The sequence below is a fragment of the Megachile rotundata genome, unplaced genomic scaffold, assembly GCF_050947335.1.
Source record: "Megachile rotundata isolate GNS110a unplaced genomic scaffold, iyMegRotu1 scaffold0093, whole genome shotgun sequence".
Classification (NCBI taxonomy): domain Eukaryota; kingdom Metazoa; phylum Arthropoda; class Insecta; order Hymenoptera; family Megachilidae; genus Megachile; species Megachile rotundata.
In genome coordinates, this window is record NW_027473390.1 from 180,819 (window position 1) to 198,338 (window position 17,520).

The following is a 17,520-nucleotide window of genomic DNA, read 5'->3' on the forward strand; positions in this document are numbered from 1 at the left end:
CAACACTAACCTCGACCCGAGTCAACCCTGGCCCAACGATGGGCTGACGGTCCTACCATAAATAAACTATTATTTATGGGTCCCTAATAAGTTCTCAACATGCCGCCCACCTTGAACGCTCCGCGTTCAACATAACAAAAAGAACAATAATACATAACTATACATTAAACCTATGTGTTACATCTACGTTACAATAATAATATTTGTTATATCTATAAACCTTACTCATAGCACACATTATTCATAACTATAGATTGATACAAACGTTATTAAATACTAATTATTAAGTATTAATCTTAATACTATTTATAAGAGTTAAATATGTACATATATACAATGAAAAGATTGGATATTATCCACTTTATACTCCAACTCCTGGAGTACTACGCTGAAGTGGAGTCCACCGCTCCCTGTGAATCCTGGTCCGTGGTTGCACTGTCATCTACGGGCAGGATGCAGATCTTTGCCACTGGTCGCTTGATAATCCCATCGGCTGTTCGTATTGACACGACTCTGCTGACACCATCCTTGCCCGGATGTACCTCGGTGATACGACCCAGTCTCCAACGCAAAGGGGGAAGGTTATCTTCCTTGATAACCACCATGGTACCAGGGCCGAACTTCTCTGGAACGGTGACCTTCCACTTGTTTCGTTGCTGCAGCTGATGCAAATAATCAGTCTGCCAGCGTCTCCAAAAGTGTTGCTGCATCGCCTGAAGGAGCTGAAACCGACTTAAGCGATTTGCCTTGACGTCTGTGACATCAGGATAAGGTATGTCAGATAGTGGGCCACCCGTGAGAAAGTGCCCAGGAGTCAAAGGAGTCAAATCTTTGGGATCGGAAGAGATCGGATGCAATGGCCGAGAATTCATACATGCCTCGATTTGCGTTAACACAGTATAAAGTTCTTCAAATGTTAAACGAGTCTCCCCAATTACGCGCAATAAATGCCGTTTCGCAGATTTGACTGCACTTTCCCACAATCCACCAAAATGTGGTGCATGTGGAGGAATGAAGTGCCAATCTATCCCTTCAGTAACAGTAAAATCTAAAATATGTCGTTGATTGACCTCATCTCTAAAAAATTGCTCCATTCTTTGCATTTCATTCCGTGCACCCACGAAATTTGTGCCATTGTCAGAAAATATTTGTTTGCATTTACCTCTACGTGCAACAAACCGCCTAAGGCAATTTAAAAATGCGTTGGTCGTTAAATCTACCGATAATTCAAAATGAACTGCCTTCGTTGCTAAGCAGACAAATAAACATAAATATGCCTTAGTAGTTGTTTTGCTACGAGTCCTTTCCTTTACATAAAAAGGTCCTGCATAATCCACCCCAGTAGTGAAAAACGGAGCCCTAACTTGCACACGCGCCGCAGGCAATTGACCCATCAGGTAACCAACACCCTTCGGGTTCGTTCGACTGCAGCGGACACATTTTCTAATTATTCCCTTTATTGTGTTTCTACCCGAAAGCGGCCAATACTTTCTTCGAATCGCTGACAATACTGACTCGCAACCGGCATGTAGTAAACGCTCATGTTCACGGCGAATGATTAGCTTCGTAATAAAACTATCCTTTGGAAGAATTACAGGGTGTTGTTGCTCGTACTTTAGGTTTGCAAAGTTAAGTCGGCCGCCCACCCTTAAAAGTCCCTTTTTGTCCAACAATGGATTAAGACCTCTTAAAGAACTGGACTTGAAAATATCCCTGTTTGACTGCAGATCAAGAATCTCCTGCATGAAATATTGCTGTTGTAATAATCTAAGAACCGCTTCCTCAGCCAAGTTCAAGTCCTGAACCGTTAGATTATTACCTATTGCACAAATATGACCGACTGTATGTTCACTACATGGTTTATTAATTTTCTTCGATCGACGACAACAGATCGCATGATAAAATTTGAGACAATACGCTACAATTCGAATTAATCGCGTATAACTTGAATACCTAGTTAGTAACTCATCAAAACTATTGTTTGGCCTCAATACTGTGAGCACCACTGATTTTTCTTCTGGAACACTGAGAGGCAGTGGACCAGTGACAGGCCACCCTTCCTCGCTTTGGCGGAGCCATAACGGACCATTCCACCAAAGATCTAACGACTCTAATGTGGATGGTCGTACCCCGCGAGACAAACAATCTGCTGGATTGTGTTGAGAAGCAACATGTTGCCAAATGCCCTGAGACGAATTTTGAATTTCAGTGACTCTATTCGCTACGAATGTTTTCCAACGATTAGAAGACCCCTGAATCCATGCTAAAGTAATCGTTGAATCTGTCCAATATGTTTCCGAATTCCAAAGAATTTTAGACGCCGTTCGAATCTTGCAAATTATCTGAATTAACAATAGAGCTGCGCACAATTCTAAACGCGGCAAGCTTATTGTTTTTAACGGCGCTACTCTAGATTTGGCACACAATAGCCGAACCGTAATGTGCCCTCCTTGATCAATCGTACGCAGGTATACGCACGCCCCGAAAGCCTTCTCGGAGGCATCGCAGAACCCGTGAAGATCTACCTGCACTGGATTCGGGCCCAAAACAAACCGCGGTACCAACAACCGAGATAATGACTCGAGTTCACCCTGGAACTCCTGAAACTCCGTATAAATCTGTTGCGGTACTGATTCGTCCCATCCAATACCTAATTGCCATAATGATTGCATCATCAATTTCGCACGAATCACTACCGGACCTACTAACCCAAGAGGATCGAAAATTTTAGACAAATGAGATAAAATAACCCTTTTTGTTACGCGAGTCGTAACCTGACTACTGCCTACAATACGCAAGTCATCCGAAACTGGTGACCACAATATACCAAGAGTTCTAGGATCCTCTTCCTTCTGTGAAACTATTCTCTTATCTTTATCCATACTATTTTGAAATACAGTGGCCTCATTCGAAGCCCACTTTCTGAGTTTAAATCCTACTGTATCTAAAAGTTGTTCTACATCCCTTTTAATAACCTGAGCTTCTTCTACTGAATCCGCACCCGTCAGAAGGTCGTCAACGTAAAAATCTTTAATGATTACCCTACTCGCGTCGGGGTATTTCTGAATATTGTCAAGACCGACCTGCCGCAAACATCTGGTTGCCAAAAAAGGAGCTGACGCGGTCCCATACGTAACGGTATTAAGTTCGTACACATCGAGTGGTTGTGAAGGGTCTTCTCGCCATAAAATACGTTGTAACGACCTTTGTTCAGGCGATACAAGTATTTGCCTATACATTTTTTCTAGTCGGCGCTAACAACCACGCGATGTTGCCTAAATCTAACAAGAATTGAGAATAGATCATCTTGTACTACGGGCCCAACCCTTTGTACATCATTCAAAGAAATTCCTGTTGACGTCTTTGCAGACCCGTCGAAAACTACCCGTACCCTTGTGGTTGTGCTCGTTTCTTTAATTACAGCATGATGCGGCAGGTAGTAACTTAAACACGCGTTTGTCAAAGTATGCCGCGATACCTTTGACATATGGCCAAGCGCAATATATTCCCTAATAAATCCTACATAATCCAAACGCAACGCAGGTGACTTCGCCAATTTCCTTTCTAAATTTCGAAATCTATTCGCTGCCATTACTTCGGAATTACCTAGGTTTTTCACGTCGTCAGTCACAGGCATCTGTACAATAAAACGTCCGTCAGTATGTCTTGTAACTGTGCGTATGAAATGTTCCTCACACGGATGAGATAACAATTCTTCATTCGTCGAAATTGTCTCAACCTCCCAAAACTGAGTAAGCTGTTTACTCAGCTCATCGTTAGTTACTACATTGTAAACTTGTGGCTGCGGAACAACACTATTTTTAAAACGTCCCCCGAAAACCCAACCCATTTGAGTTTTCATTAGGATTGGCAACCCGGGTCCTAATCTATGGCATCCTACACTCATTATATCCCACAAATGACCGTTCCCTATTATCATATCTACATCACGCGGTACATCAAAGTGCGGATCTGCGAGTTGGATATGTGAAGGAATCTGAAGAAGTGAACGCGGGAGTTTGAAATTAGGAATATCTGCTGTAACTTTTGGCATTACTAAACACGATAAATTTGCACGGAACCCATTGTACTGAGAAGCTATTCTAATGTGAGCCTTCCCTATAACCTGTTTACCTGAATCAACCGCTCCTACACCCGAAAGTACTGAGGTAGTCGGTTCCCAAGTCAAACCTACTTGCTTCGCAAATCCCTCTTTTAAAAGATTTACCTGCGACCCTTGATCTAACAGTGCCCGGCACTCGTGTCTTTTCCCTTTGTCATCGATTACATGTATGATCGCGGTTGACAATAATACTACGTCTGAATTTGTCGCGCAATGAACGATGTAACTTTGATTATCAGACTTTGATTCACCTGAATCTACCGGTTTCTCTACTACAACAGGATTCGCGACTGGAACTGTTCCCTTTTCGTAATGAAGCAATGTATGGTGCTTCGATTTACACTTATGACATGATCCCTGAGTACACGTCATAAAGCCATGTCCTGTACGCAGGCAATTGAAACATACCCTCAATTCTTTGACCTTTGATCTGCGAGCATTTACTGTTAATGCCTTGAATGCTTTGCATGCAACTAACGTATGCTCTGAAGAACATAATGGACATTTGTTGCATTCAGTAGCAACGAATGAAACTGGACGCGATTGTGGTTTCTGAATACTACATTTGGGAGATGGAGACGATGATGTATTTCCGCGAACAGATTTCGCGAGAAACTTATAATGCTGCTCAAGGAAAGATCGCAAATCAGCCAAAGTCTTCTTACTGCCTAACTCTGATACCCGTTTCTCCCACGATTCACGCGTTCGTAAATCTAACTTACTTGATAACAAGTATACTAACAAAGTATCCCACTTATCTACTGGCTCTTGCAAAGATACTAATGACCGTAAATGATTGTTAAAATCATCAATTAACCGTCTCAAACTCATTGGCGAATCTCTTGTCGTCGATTGCAAATTAAACAATGCCCCTACATGAAAGTCTATTAGCTCATTCGAATCCTCATAGCGATCGCGTAAGAGAGCCCATGCAGCAGTGTAATTATTATCCGACATTGCCAACGCTTCAAGAGCACGAGCAGCCTCTCCCTTTACTGCAGATTTCAAATAATGAAATCGCTCAATATTACTTAAAGTTTCATTCTGATTAATCAACGATTCGAAGCTATCACGAAAATAAACCCATTCTCCTAAAGAACCATGAAAAGTCGGTAACGGAATTGACGGCAATTTAACACTAGCTGAAGCTACAGACAACGCAGGCGACGCAGCCGTGTTTCCGACGGGTTGTTGCACACCACGATTTGCATTTGGATTATTTAAGCGCTGTATATAACCCCGAACACCGCCTATCAAATCAAAATACAATGTCTCGAAAGCATCCCTATACTGAATATGCTGTTCTTTTTCCGCACTTGCCGTCACCAAAGACTCGATTTGATCCTGAATTTTCTCGAATTTATCAATCAGCGGTACACATCGATTAAGTCGCTCTTGAAGAGAATCAACTGTTGTAGTCTTCGCGTGCGTATCACAAAAAGTCTTGAATTTCGTAAGCGACGATTTAAGATAACCGCGCTCCTCTACTAATTTACGAAGAATTTCTTCGCTTGACGTAGCCATTGTGTAACGCAAATCAAGAAATGTATCAAACTCGACTCACCGGAAGTTGACAGGAATTTGATGAAAGGGTTCGCTCTGCCGGAATCTGTAGACTCCACAATCAGCTGCTGCGATGATCTTAGCCTCAGGTTCCCAGCAATGAAGATCGGCTGATGTCTCTCTGGATCCGCTTAGTCACCTCAAAATGAAGTTGCCTCTGGTCTTGGACTGTCCTTGACCCTCCTTTCTTCTATCTTGAATTCGTCCGTTTGGAATTTCACCCTCTTTTCTCGTTGTATCACAGTTCCACTATCTTCAATCCCGAGTATCCGGCTCGAAGGACCAATGTTCGCGCCCGAATGCTCGGTTAAGTATAATGATTGAGGTAGGGAAAGGTGATATTCACAATTTTAAAGTGGACTGTATATAAAAGTTTTACTATTAACGCTTAGACGCGTGACTTATTAAGGGTCTGTCCCTTCGAAAATACAAGTTCGAATCCGTAAGTGTCCGACGGTCGGAACACTACCAAGCCCCTGTGGCTGCTGAGAATTTTCTAACGCTTTCCACGAAAATCAGGAATAAGGTAAACCCTTGAAGGTTCCCCTTCCAGAAATGTTAGATATTTTGGCGCTCAAGTGGGGTTGAGAACTTTCCCTATTTTTACCATGTGACAGGCAACTGTGATGTTTTGCACAGTTTTCTAATTTCTCTGCCTGCCACATGGTTTACAACACTAACCTCGACCCGAGTCAACCCTGGCCCAACGATGGGCTGACGGTCCTACCATAAATAAACTATTATTTATGGGTCCCTAATAAGTTCTCAACAATAATCATATAATCACACTCATAAAATTGCAATCATACAATCGCAATCATACAATCTCAATCATACCATCACAATCATACAGGCACAATCATACAATCACTATCATACAATCACAATCATACAAAAACAATCATACAATCACAATCGTACAATCGCAGTCGAGCAATCACAACCATACGATCACAATCATACAATCACAATCTTACAATCACAATCATACAATCACAATCATACAATAAAAATCATACTATCGCAATCATACAATCACAATTATACAATCACAATCATGCAATCACAATCATACTATTGCAATCATACAATCACAATCATACAATCACAATCATACAATCACAATCATACAATTACAATCGTACACTCCCAATCATGCAATTACAATCATACGATCATAATCATACATGAACAATCATACAATCACGATAATAGAACCATAATTATACAATCACAATCATACAATCACAATCATACAATCACAATCATACAATCGCAATCATACAATCACAATGATACAATCACAATCATACAATCACAATCATACAATCACAATCAGACAATCACAATCATACAATCACAATCATACAATCACAATCATACAATCACAATCATACTATCACAATCGTACAATCATAATCATATAATCACACTCATAAAATTGCAATCATACAATCGCAATCATACAATCTCAATCATACCATCACAATCATACAGGCACAATCATACAATCACTATCATACAATCACAATCATACAAAAACAATCATACAATCACAATCGTACAATCGCAGTCGAGCAATCACAACCATACGATCACAATCATACAATCACAATCTTACAATCACAATCATACAATCACAATCATACAATAAAAATCATACAATCACAATCATACAATCACAATCATACAATCATAATCATACAATCACAATCATACAATCACAATCATACAATCACAATCATACAATGACAATCATACAATCACCATCATACAAACACAATCCTGCAATCGCAATCATGGAATAACAATCATGCTGTCGCAATCATAGAATCACACTCATACAATCAGAATCATACAATCACAGTCATACAATTACAATCATGCAATCACAATCATACAATCACAATCATACAATCACAATCATACAATCGCAATCATACAATCACAATCATACAATCACAATCATACAATCACAATCATACAATCACAATCATACAATCACAATCATACAATCACAATCATACAATCACAATGAGACAAACACAATCATACAATCACAATCATACAATCACAATCATACAATCACAATCATACAATCACAATCATGCAATCGTAATCATACAATCATAATCATACAATCACTATCATACAATTACAATCATACAAGCATAATCCTGCAATCGCAATCATGCAATAACAATCACACTATCACAATCATCCAATCACAATCATACAATCACAATCATACAAACACAATCATACAATCACAATCATACAATCACAATCGTACAATCACAATCGTACAATCACAATCATACAATCACAAGCATACAATCACAATCATACAAACACAATCATACAATCACAATCATACAATCACAATCATACAATCACAATCATACAATCACAATCATACAGACACAATCACACAATCACAATCATACAATCACAATCATACAATCACAATCATAGAATCACAATCGTACAATCACAATCGTACAATCACAATCGTACAATCACAATCGTACAATCACAACCATGCAATCACAATCATACAATCGCAATCATACCACCACAATCATATAATCACAATCACACAATCACAATCATTCAATCACAATCATACAATCGCAATGATATAAATACAATCTCCCAAAAACATTGATACAATCACAATCATACAATCACAATAATACAGTCACAATCGTACAATCACAATCATACAATCACAGTCATACTACCACAGTCATACAATTACAATCATACAATCACAATCTTACAGTCACAATCGTACAATCACAATCATACAATCACAATCATACAATCACAATCATACAATCACAATCATACAATTACAATCATACAATCACAATCATACAATCACAATCATACAATCACAATCATACAATCACAATCATACAATCACAATCATACAATCACAATTATGCAATTACAATCATACGATCATAATCATACAAGAACAATCATACAATCACAATAATAGAACCATAATTATACAACCACAATCATACAATCACAATCATACAATCACAATCATACAATCACAATGATACAATCACAATAAGACAATCACAATCATACAATCACAATACTACAGTCACCATCATTCAATCACAATCATACAATCACAATGATACAAGCAAAGTCATACAATCACAATCATACAATCACAATCATACAATCACAATCATACAATCACAATACTACAGTCACCATCATACAATCACAATCATACAATCACAATCATATAATCACAATCACACAATCACAATCATACAATCACAATCATACTATCGCAATCATACAAGCACAATTATACAATCACAATCATGCAATCACAATCATACTATTGCAATCATACAATCACAATCATACAATCACAATCATACAATTACAATCGTACACTCCCAATCATGCAATTACAATCATACGATCATAATCATACATGAACAATCATACAATCACGATAATAGAACCATAATTATACAATCACAATCATACAATCACAATCATACAATCGCAATCATACAATCGCAATCATACAATCACAATGATACAATCACAATCATACAATCACAACCATACAATCACAATCAGACAATCACAATCATACAATCACAATCATACAATCACAATCATACAATCACAATCATACTATCACAATCGTACAATCATAATCATATAATCACACTCATAAAATTGCAATCATACAATCGCAATCATACAATCTCAATCATACCATCACAATCATACAGGCACAATCATACAATCACTATCATACAATCACAATCATACAAAAACAATCATACAATCACAATCGTACAATCGCAGTCGAGCAATCAGAACCATACGATCACAATCATACAATCACAATCTTACAATCACAATCATACAATCACAATCATACAATAAAAATCATACAATCACAATCATACAATCACAATCATACAATCACAATCATACAATCACAATCATACAATCACAATCATACAATCACAATCATACAATCAGAATCATACAATCACAATCATACAATCACAATCATACAATCACAATCATACAATCACAATCATACAATCACAATCATACAATCACAATCATACAATCACAATCATACAATCACAATCATACAATCACAATCATACAATCACAATCATACAATCACAATCATACAATCACAATCATACAATCACAATGATACAACCACAAACATTCTTAAGCTGTCATTCAATCACAATCATGCAATCGCAATCATACAATCACAATCATACAAAAACAATCATACCATCACGATCATACAATCGCAATCATACAATTACAATCATACAATTACAATCATAAAATCACAATCATACAATCGCAATCATACAATTACAATCTTAGAATCACAAACTCACAATCACAATAATACAATCGCACCCATAAAATAGCAATCATACATTTACAATCTCCCATACACAATCATAAAATCACAATAATACAATCACAATCATACAATCACAATCATTCAAATACAATCATACAATCACAATCATACATTCGTAATCACACAATCACAATCATAGAAGCACAATAATTCAATCACAATAATACAATCACAATAATACAATCACAATCATACAATCATACAATCACAATCATACAATAACAATCATACATTCACAACAATATAATCACAATCATGCAATCGCAATCATACAGTCGCAATCATTCAATCACTATCATACAATCACAGACCTATAATCACAATCGTACAATCACAATCATACAATTACAATCATACAAGCATAATTCTGCAATCGCAATCGTGCAATAACAATCATACTATCACAATCATACAATCACAATCATACAATCACAATCATACAATCACAATCATATAATCACAGTCATACGACCACAATCATACAATCACAATCATACATTCGCAATCATACAATCACAACCATACAATCACAACCATACAATCACAACCATACAATCACAATAATACAATCACAAACATACAATCACAATCATACAATCGCAATCACATAAATACAATCTCCCAAAAACATTGATACAATCACAATCATACAATCACAATAATACAGTCACAATCGTACAATCACACTCATACAGTCACAATCATACAATCACACTCATACAATCACAATCATATAATCACAATCATACAATCACAATCATACAATCACAATCATACAATCACAATCATACAATCACAATCATACAATCACAGTCATACAATCGCAAACATACTGTCACAATCCTACAATCATAATCATACAATCACAATCATACAATCACAATCATACAATCGCAATCAAACAAAAACAATCATACAATCATAATCATACAATCACCATCATACAATCACAATCATACAATCACAATCATACAATCACAATAATACAGCCACAGTCATACAATCACAATCATACAATCACAATTATACAATCACGATCATACAATCGCAATCATACAATCACAACCATACAATCACAATAATACAATCACAAACATACAATCACAATCATACAATCGCAGTCATACCATCACAATCATACAATCACAATCATACAAAAATAATCATACCATCACGATCATACAATCGCAATCATACAGTTACAATCTCAGAATCACAAACTCACAATCACAATAATACAATCACACCCATAAAATAGCAATCATACATTTACTATCTCCCATAGACAATCATACAATCGCAATCATACAGTCGCAATCATACAATCACTATCATACAATTACAATCATACAAGCATAATCCTGCAATCGCTATCATGCAATACCAATCGTACTATCACAATCATACAATCACAAGCATACCATCACAATCATACAAACACAATCATACAATCACAATCATACAATCACAATCATACAATCACAATCATACAAACACAATCATACAAACACAATCACACAATCACAATCATTCAATCACAATCATACAATCACAATAATACAGTCACAATCGTACAATCACAATCATACAATCACAGTCATACTACCACAGTCATACAATTACAATCATACAATCACAATCTTACAGTCACAATCGTACAATCACAATCATACAATCACAATCATACAATCACAATCATACAATTACAATCATACAATCACAATCATACAATCACAATCATACAATCACAATCATACAATCACAATCATACAATCACAATCATACAATCACAATCATACAATCACAATCATACAATCTCAATCATACAGTTACAATCTCAGAATCACAAACTCACAATCACAATACTACAATCACACCCATAAAATAGCAATCATATATTTACAATCCCCCATAGACAATCATACAATCGCAATCATACAGTCGCAATCATACAATCACTATCATACAATTACAATCATACAAGCATAATCCTGCAATCGGTATCATGCAATAACAATCGTACTATCACAATCATACAATCACAAGCATACAATCACAATCATACAAACACAATCATACAATCACAATCATACAATCACAATCATACAATCACAATCATACAATCACAATCATACAATCACAATCATACAAACACAATCCTGCAACCGCAATCATGGAATAACAATCATGCTATCGCTATCATAGAATCACACTCATACAATCAGAATCATACAATCACAATCATACAATTACAATCATACAATCACAAGCATACAATCGCAATCATACATTCACAATCATACAATCACAATCATACAATCACAATCATACAATCACAATCATACAATTGCAATAATACAATCACAATCATACAATCAGAATCATACAATCACAATCATACATTCACAACAATACAATCACCATCATACAATCGCAATCATACAGTCGCAATCATACAATCACTATCATAAAATCACAGTCATACTACCACAGTCATACAATTACAATCATACAATCACAATCTTACAATCACAAACATACAATCACATTCATACAATCACAATCATACAATCACAATCATGCAATCACAATCATTCAATCACAATCATACAATCGCAATCAAACAAAAACAATCATACAATCATAATCATACAATCACCATCATACAATCACAATCATACAATCACAATAATACAGCCACAGTCATACAATCACAATCATACAATCACAATTATACAATCACGATCATACAATCGCAATCATACAATCACAAACATACAATCACAATAATACAATCACAAACATACAATCACAATTATACAATCGCAATCATACCATCACAATCATACAATCACAATCATACAAAAATAATCATACCATCACGATCATACAATCGCAATCATACAGTTACAATCTCAGAATCACAAACTCACAATCACAATAATACAATCACACCCATAAAATAGCAATCATACATTTACTATCTCCCATAGACAATCATACAATCGCAATCATACAGTCGCAATCATACAATCACTATCATACAATTACAATCATACAAGCATAATCCTGCAATCGCTATCATGCAATACCAATCGTACTATCACAATCATACAATCACAAGCATACCATCACAATCATACAAACACAATCATACAATCACAATCATACAATCACAATCATACAATCACAATCATACAAACACAATCATACAAACACAATCACACAATCACAATCATTCAATCACAATCATACAATCACAATAATACAGTCACAATCGTACAATCACAATCATACAATCACAGTCATACTACCACAGTCATACAATTACAATCATACAATCACAATCTTACAGTCACAATCGTACAATCACAATCATACAATCACAATCATACAATCACAATCATACAATTACAATCATACAATCACAATCATACAATCACAATCATACAATCACAATCATACAATCACAATCATACAATCACAATCATACAATCACAATCATACAATCACAATCATACAATCTCAATCATACAGTTACAATCTCAGAATCACAAACTCACAATCACAATACTACAATCACACCCATAAAATAGCAATCATATATTTACAATCCCCCAAAGACAATCATACAATCGCAATCATACAGTCGCAATCATACAATCACTATCATACAATTACAATCATACAAGCATAATCCTGCAATCGGTATCATGCAATAACAATCGTACTATCACAATCATACAATCACAAGCATACAATCACAATCATACAAACACAATCATACAATCACAATCATACAATCACAATCATACAATCACAATCATACAATCACAATCATACAATCACAATCATACAAACACAATCCTGCAACCGCAATCATGGAATAACAATCATGCTATCGCTATCATAGAATCACACTCATACAATCAGAATCATACAATCACAATCATACAATTACAATCATACAATCACAAGCATACAATCGCAATCATACATTCACAATCATACAATCACAATCATACAATCACAATCATACAATCACAATCATACAATTGCAATAATACAATCACAATCATACAATCAGAATCATACAATCACAATCATACATTCACAACAATACAATCACCATCATACAATCGCAATCATACAGTCGCAATCATACAATCACTATCATAAAATCACAGTCATACTACCACAGTCATACAATTACAATCATACAATCACAATCTTACAATCACAAACATACAATCACATTCATACAATCACAATCATACAATCACAATCATGCAATCACAATCATTCAATCACAATCATACAATCGCAATCAAACAAAAACAATCATACAATCATAATCATACAATCACCATCATACAATCACAATCATACAATCACAATAATACAGCCACAGTCATACAATCACAATCATACAATCACAATTATACAATCACGATCATACAATCGCAATCATACAATCACAAACATACAATCACAATAATACAATCACAAACATACAATCACAATTATACAATCGCAATCATACCATCACAATCATACAATCACAATCATACAAAAATAATCATACCATCACGATCATACAATCGCAATCATACAGTTACAATCTCAGAATCACAAACTCACAATCACAATAATACAATCACACCCATAAAATAGCAATCATACATTTACAATCTCCCATAGACAATCATACAATCGCAATCATACAGTCGCAATCATACAATCACTATCATACGATTACAATCATACAATCACAATCATAGAATGACAATCATACAATCACAATCATACAATCACAATCATACAATCACAATAATACAGTCACAATCGTACAATCACAATCATACAATCACAGTCATACTACCACAGTCATACAATTACAATCATACAATCACAATCTTACAGTCACAATCGTACAATCACAATCATACAATCACAATCATACAATCACAATCATACAATGACAATCATACAATCACCATCATACAAACAGAATCCTGCAATCGCAATCATGGAATAACAATCATGCTGTCGCAATCATAGAATCACACTCATACAATCAGAATCATACAATCACAGTCATACAATTACAATCATGCAATCACAATCATACAATCACAATCATACAATCACAATCATACAATCACAATCATACAATCACAATCATACAATCACAATCATACAATCACAATCATACAATCGCAATCATACAATCACAATCATACAATCACAATCGTACAATCACAATCATACAATCACAATCATACAAAAATAATCATACCATCACGATCATACAATCGCAATCATACAGCTACAATCTCAGAATCACAAACTCACAATCACAATAATACAATCACACCCATAAAATAGCAATCATACATTTACAATCTCCCATAGACAATCATACAATCGCAATCTTACAGTCGGAATCATACAATCACTATCATACAAATACAATCATACAAGCATAATCCTGCAATCGGTATCATGCAATAACAATCGTACTATCACAATCATACAATCACAAGCATACAATCACAATCATACAAACACAATCATACAATCACAATCATACAATCACGATCATACAATCGCAATCATACAGTTACAATCTCAGAATCACAAACTCACAATCACAATAATACAATCACACCCATAAAATAGCAATCATACATTTACAATCTCCCATAGACAATCATACAATCGCAATCATACAGTCGCAATCATACAATCACTATCATACGATAACAATCATACAAGCATAATCCTGCAATCGCTATCATGCTATAACAATCGTACTATCACAATCATACAATCACAAGCATACCATCACAATCATACAAACACAATCATACAATCACAATCATACAATCACAATCATACAATCACAATCATACAAACACAATCACACAATCACAATCATTCAATCACAATCATACAATCGCAATGATATAAATACAATCTCCCAAAAACATTGATACAATCACTATCATACAATCACAATAATACAGTCACAATCGTACAATCACAATCATACAATCACAGTCATACTACCACAGTCATACAATTACAATCATACAATCACAATCTTACAGTCACAATCGTACAATCACAATCATACAATCACAATCATACAATCACAATCATACAATCACAATCATACAATCACAATCATACAATTACAATCATACAATCACAATCATACAATCACAATCATACAATCACAATCATACAATCACAATCATACAATCACAATCATACAATCACAATCATACAATCACAATCATACAATCACAATCATACAATGACAATCATACAATCACCATCATACAAACAGAATCCTGCAATCGCAATCATGGAATAACAATCATGCTGTCGCAATCATAGAATCACACTCATACAATCAGAATCATACAATCACAGTCATACAATTACAATCATGCAATCACAATCATACAATCACAATCATACAATCACAATCATACAATCACAATCATACAATCACAATCATACAATCACAATCATACAATCACAATCATACAATCACAATCATACAATCACAATCATACAATCACAATCATACAATCACAATCATACAATCACAATCATACAATGACAATCATACAATCACAATCATACAATCACAATCATACAATCACAATCATACAATCACAATCATACAATCACAATCATACAATCACAATCATACAATCACAATCATACAATCACAATGATACAACCACAAACATTCTTAAGCTGTCATTCAATCACAATCATGCAATCGCAATCATACAATCACAATCATACAAAAACAATCATACCATCACGATCATACAATCGCAATCATACAATTACAATCATACAATTACAATCATAAAATCACAATCATACAATCGCAATCATACAATTACAATCTTAGAATCACAAACTCACAATCACAATAATACAATCGCACCCATAAAATAGCAATCATACATTTACAATCTCCCATACACAATCATAAAATCACAATAATACAATCACAATCATACAATCACAATCATTCAAATACAATCATACAATCACAATCATACATTCGTAATCACACAATCACAATCATAGAAGCACAATAATTCAATCACAATAATACAATCACAATAATACAATCACAATCATACAACCATACAATCACAATCATACAATAACAATCATATATTCACAACAATATAATCACAATCATGCAATCGCAATCATACAGTCGCAATCATTCAATCACTATCATACAATCACAGACCTATAATCACAATCGTACAATCACAATCATACAATTACAATCATACAAGCATAATTCTGCAATCGCAATCGTGCAATAACAATCATACTATCA

The 17,520-nt window shown here is 35.1% G+C and overlaps 2 protein-coding genes across 2 annotated transcripts; both read right to left on the reverse strand.

The window, feature by feature from the left end:
- Positions 1–383: 383 nt before the first annotated feature.
- On the reverse strand, positions 384–3,239 carry LOC143266220 (uncharacterized). The gene has a single exon (XM_076541820.1). It carries the CDS (start codon positions 3,237–3,239, stop codon positions 384–386), a length of 2,856 nt encoding a protein of 951 aa, XP_076397935.1.
- Positions 3,240–3,244: 5 nt separating this feature from the next.
- Positions 3,245–5,647, reverse strand: LOC143266219 (uncharacterized). The gene has a single exon (XM_076541819.1). The coding sequence runs from the start codon at positions 5,645–5,647 to the stop codon at positions 3,245–3,247; it is 2,403 nt and encodes an 800-aa protein (XP_076397934.1).
- Positions 5,648–17,520: the final 11,873 nt, after the last annotated feature.

What these genes read in the sequence shown, in the direction of transcription:
- LOC143266219 (XM_076541819.1), bottom strand. Translation starts at nt 5,647, where the DNA reads ATGGCTACGTCAAGCGAAGAAATTCTTCGTAAATTAGTAGAGGAGCGC.
- LOC143266220 (XM_076541820.1), bottom strand. Translation starts at nt 3,239, where the DNA reads ATGTATAGGCAAATACTTGTATCGCCTGAACAAAGGTCGTTACAACGT.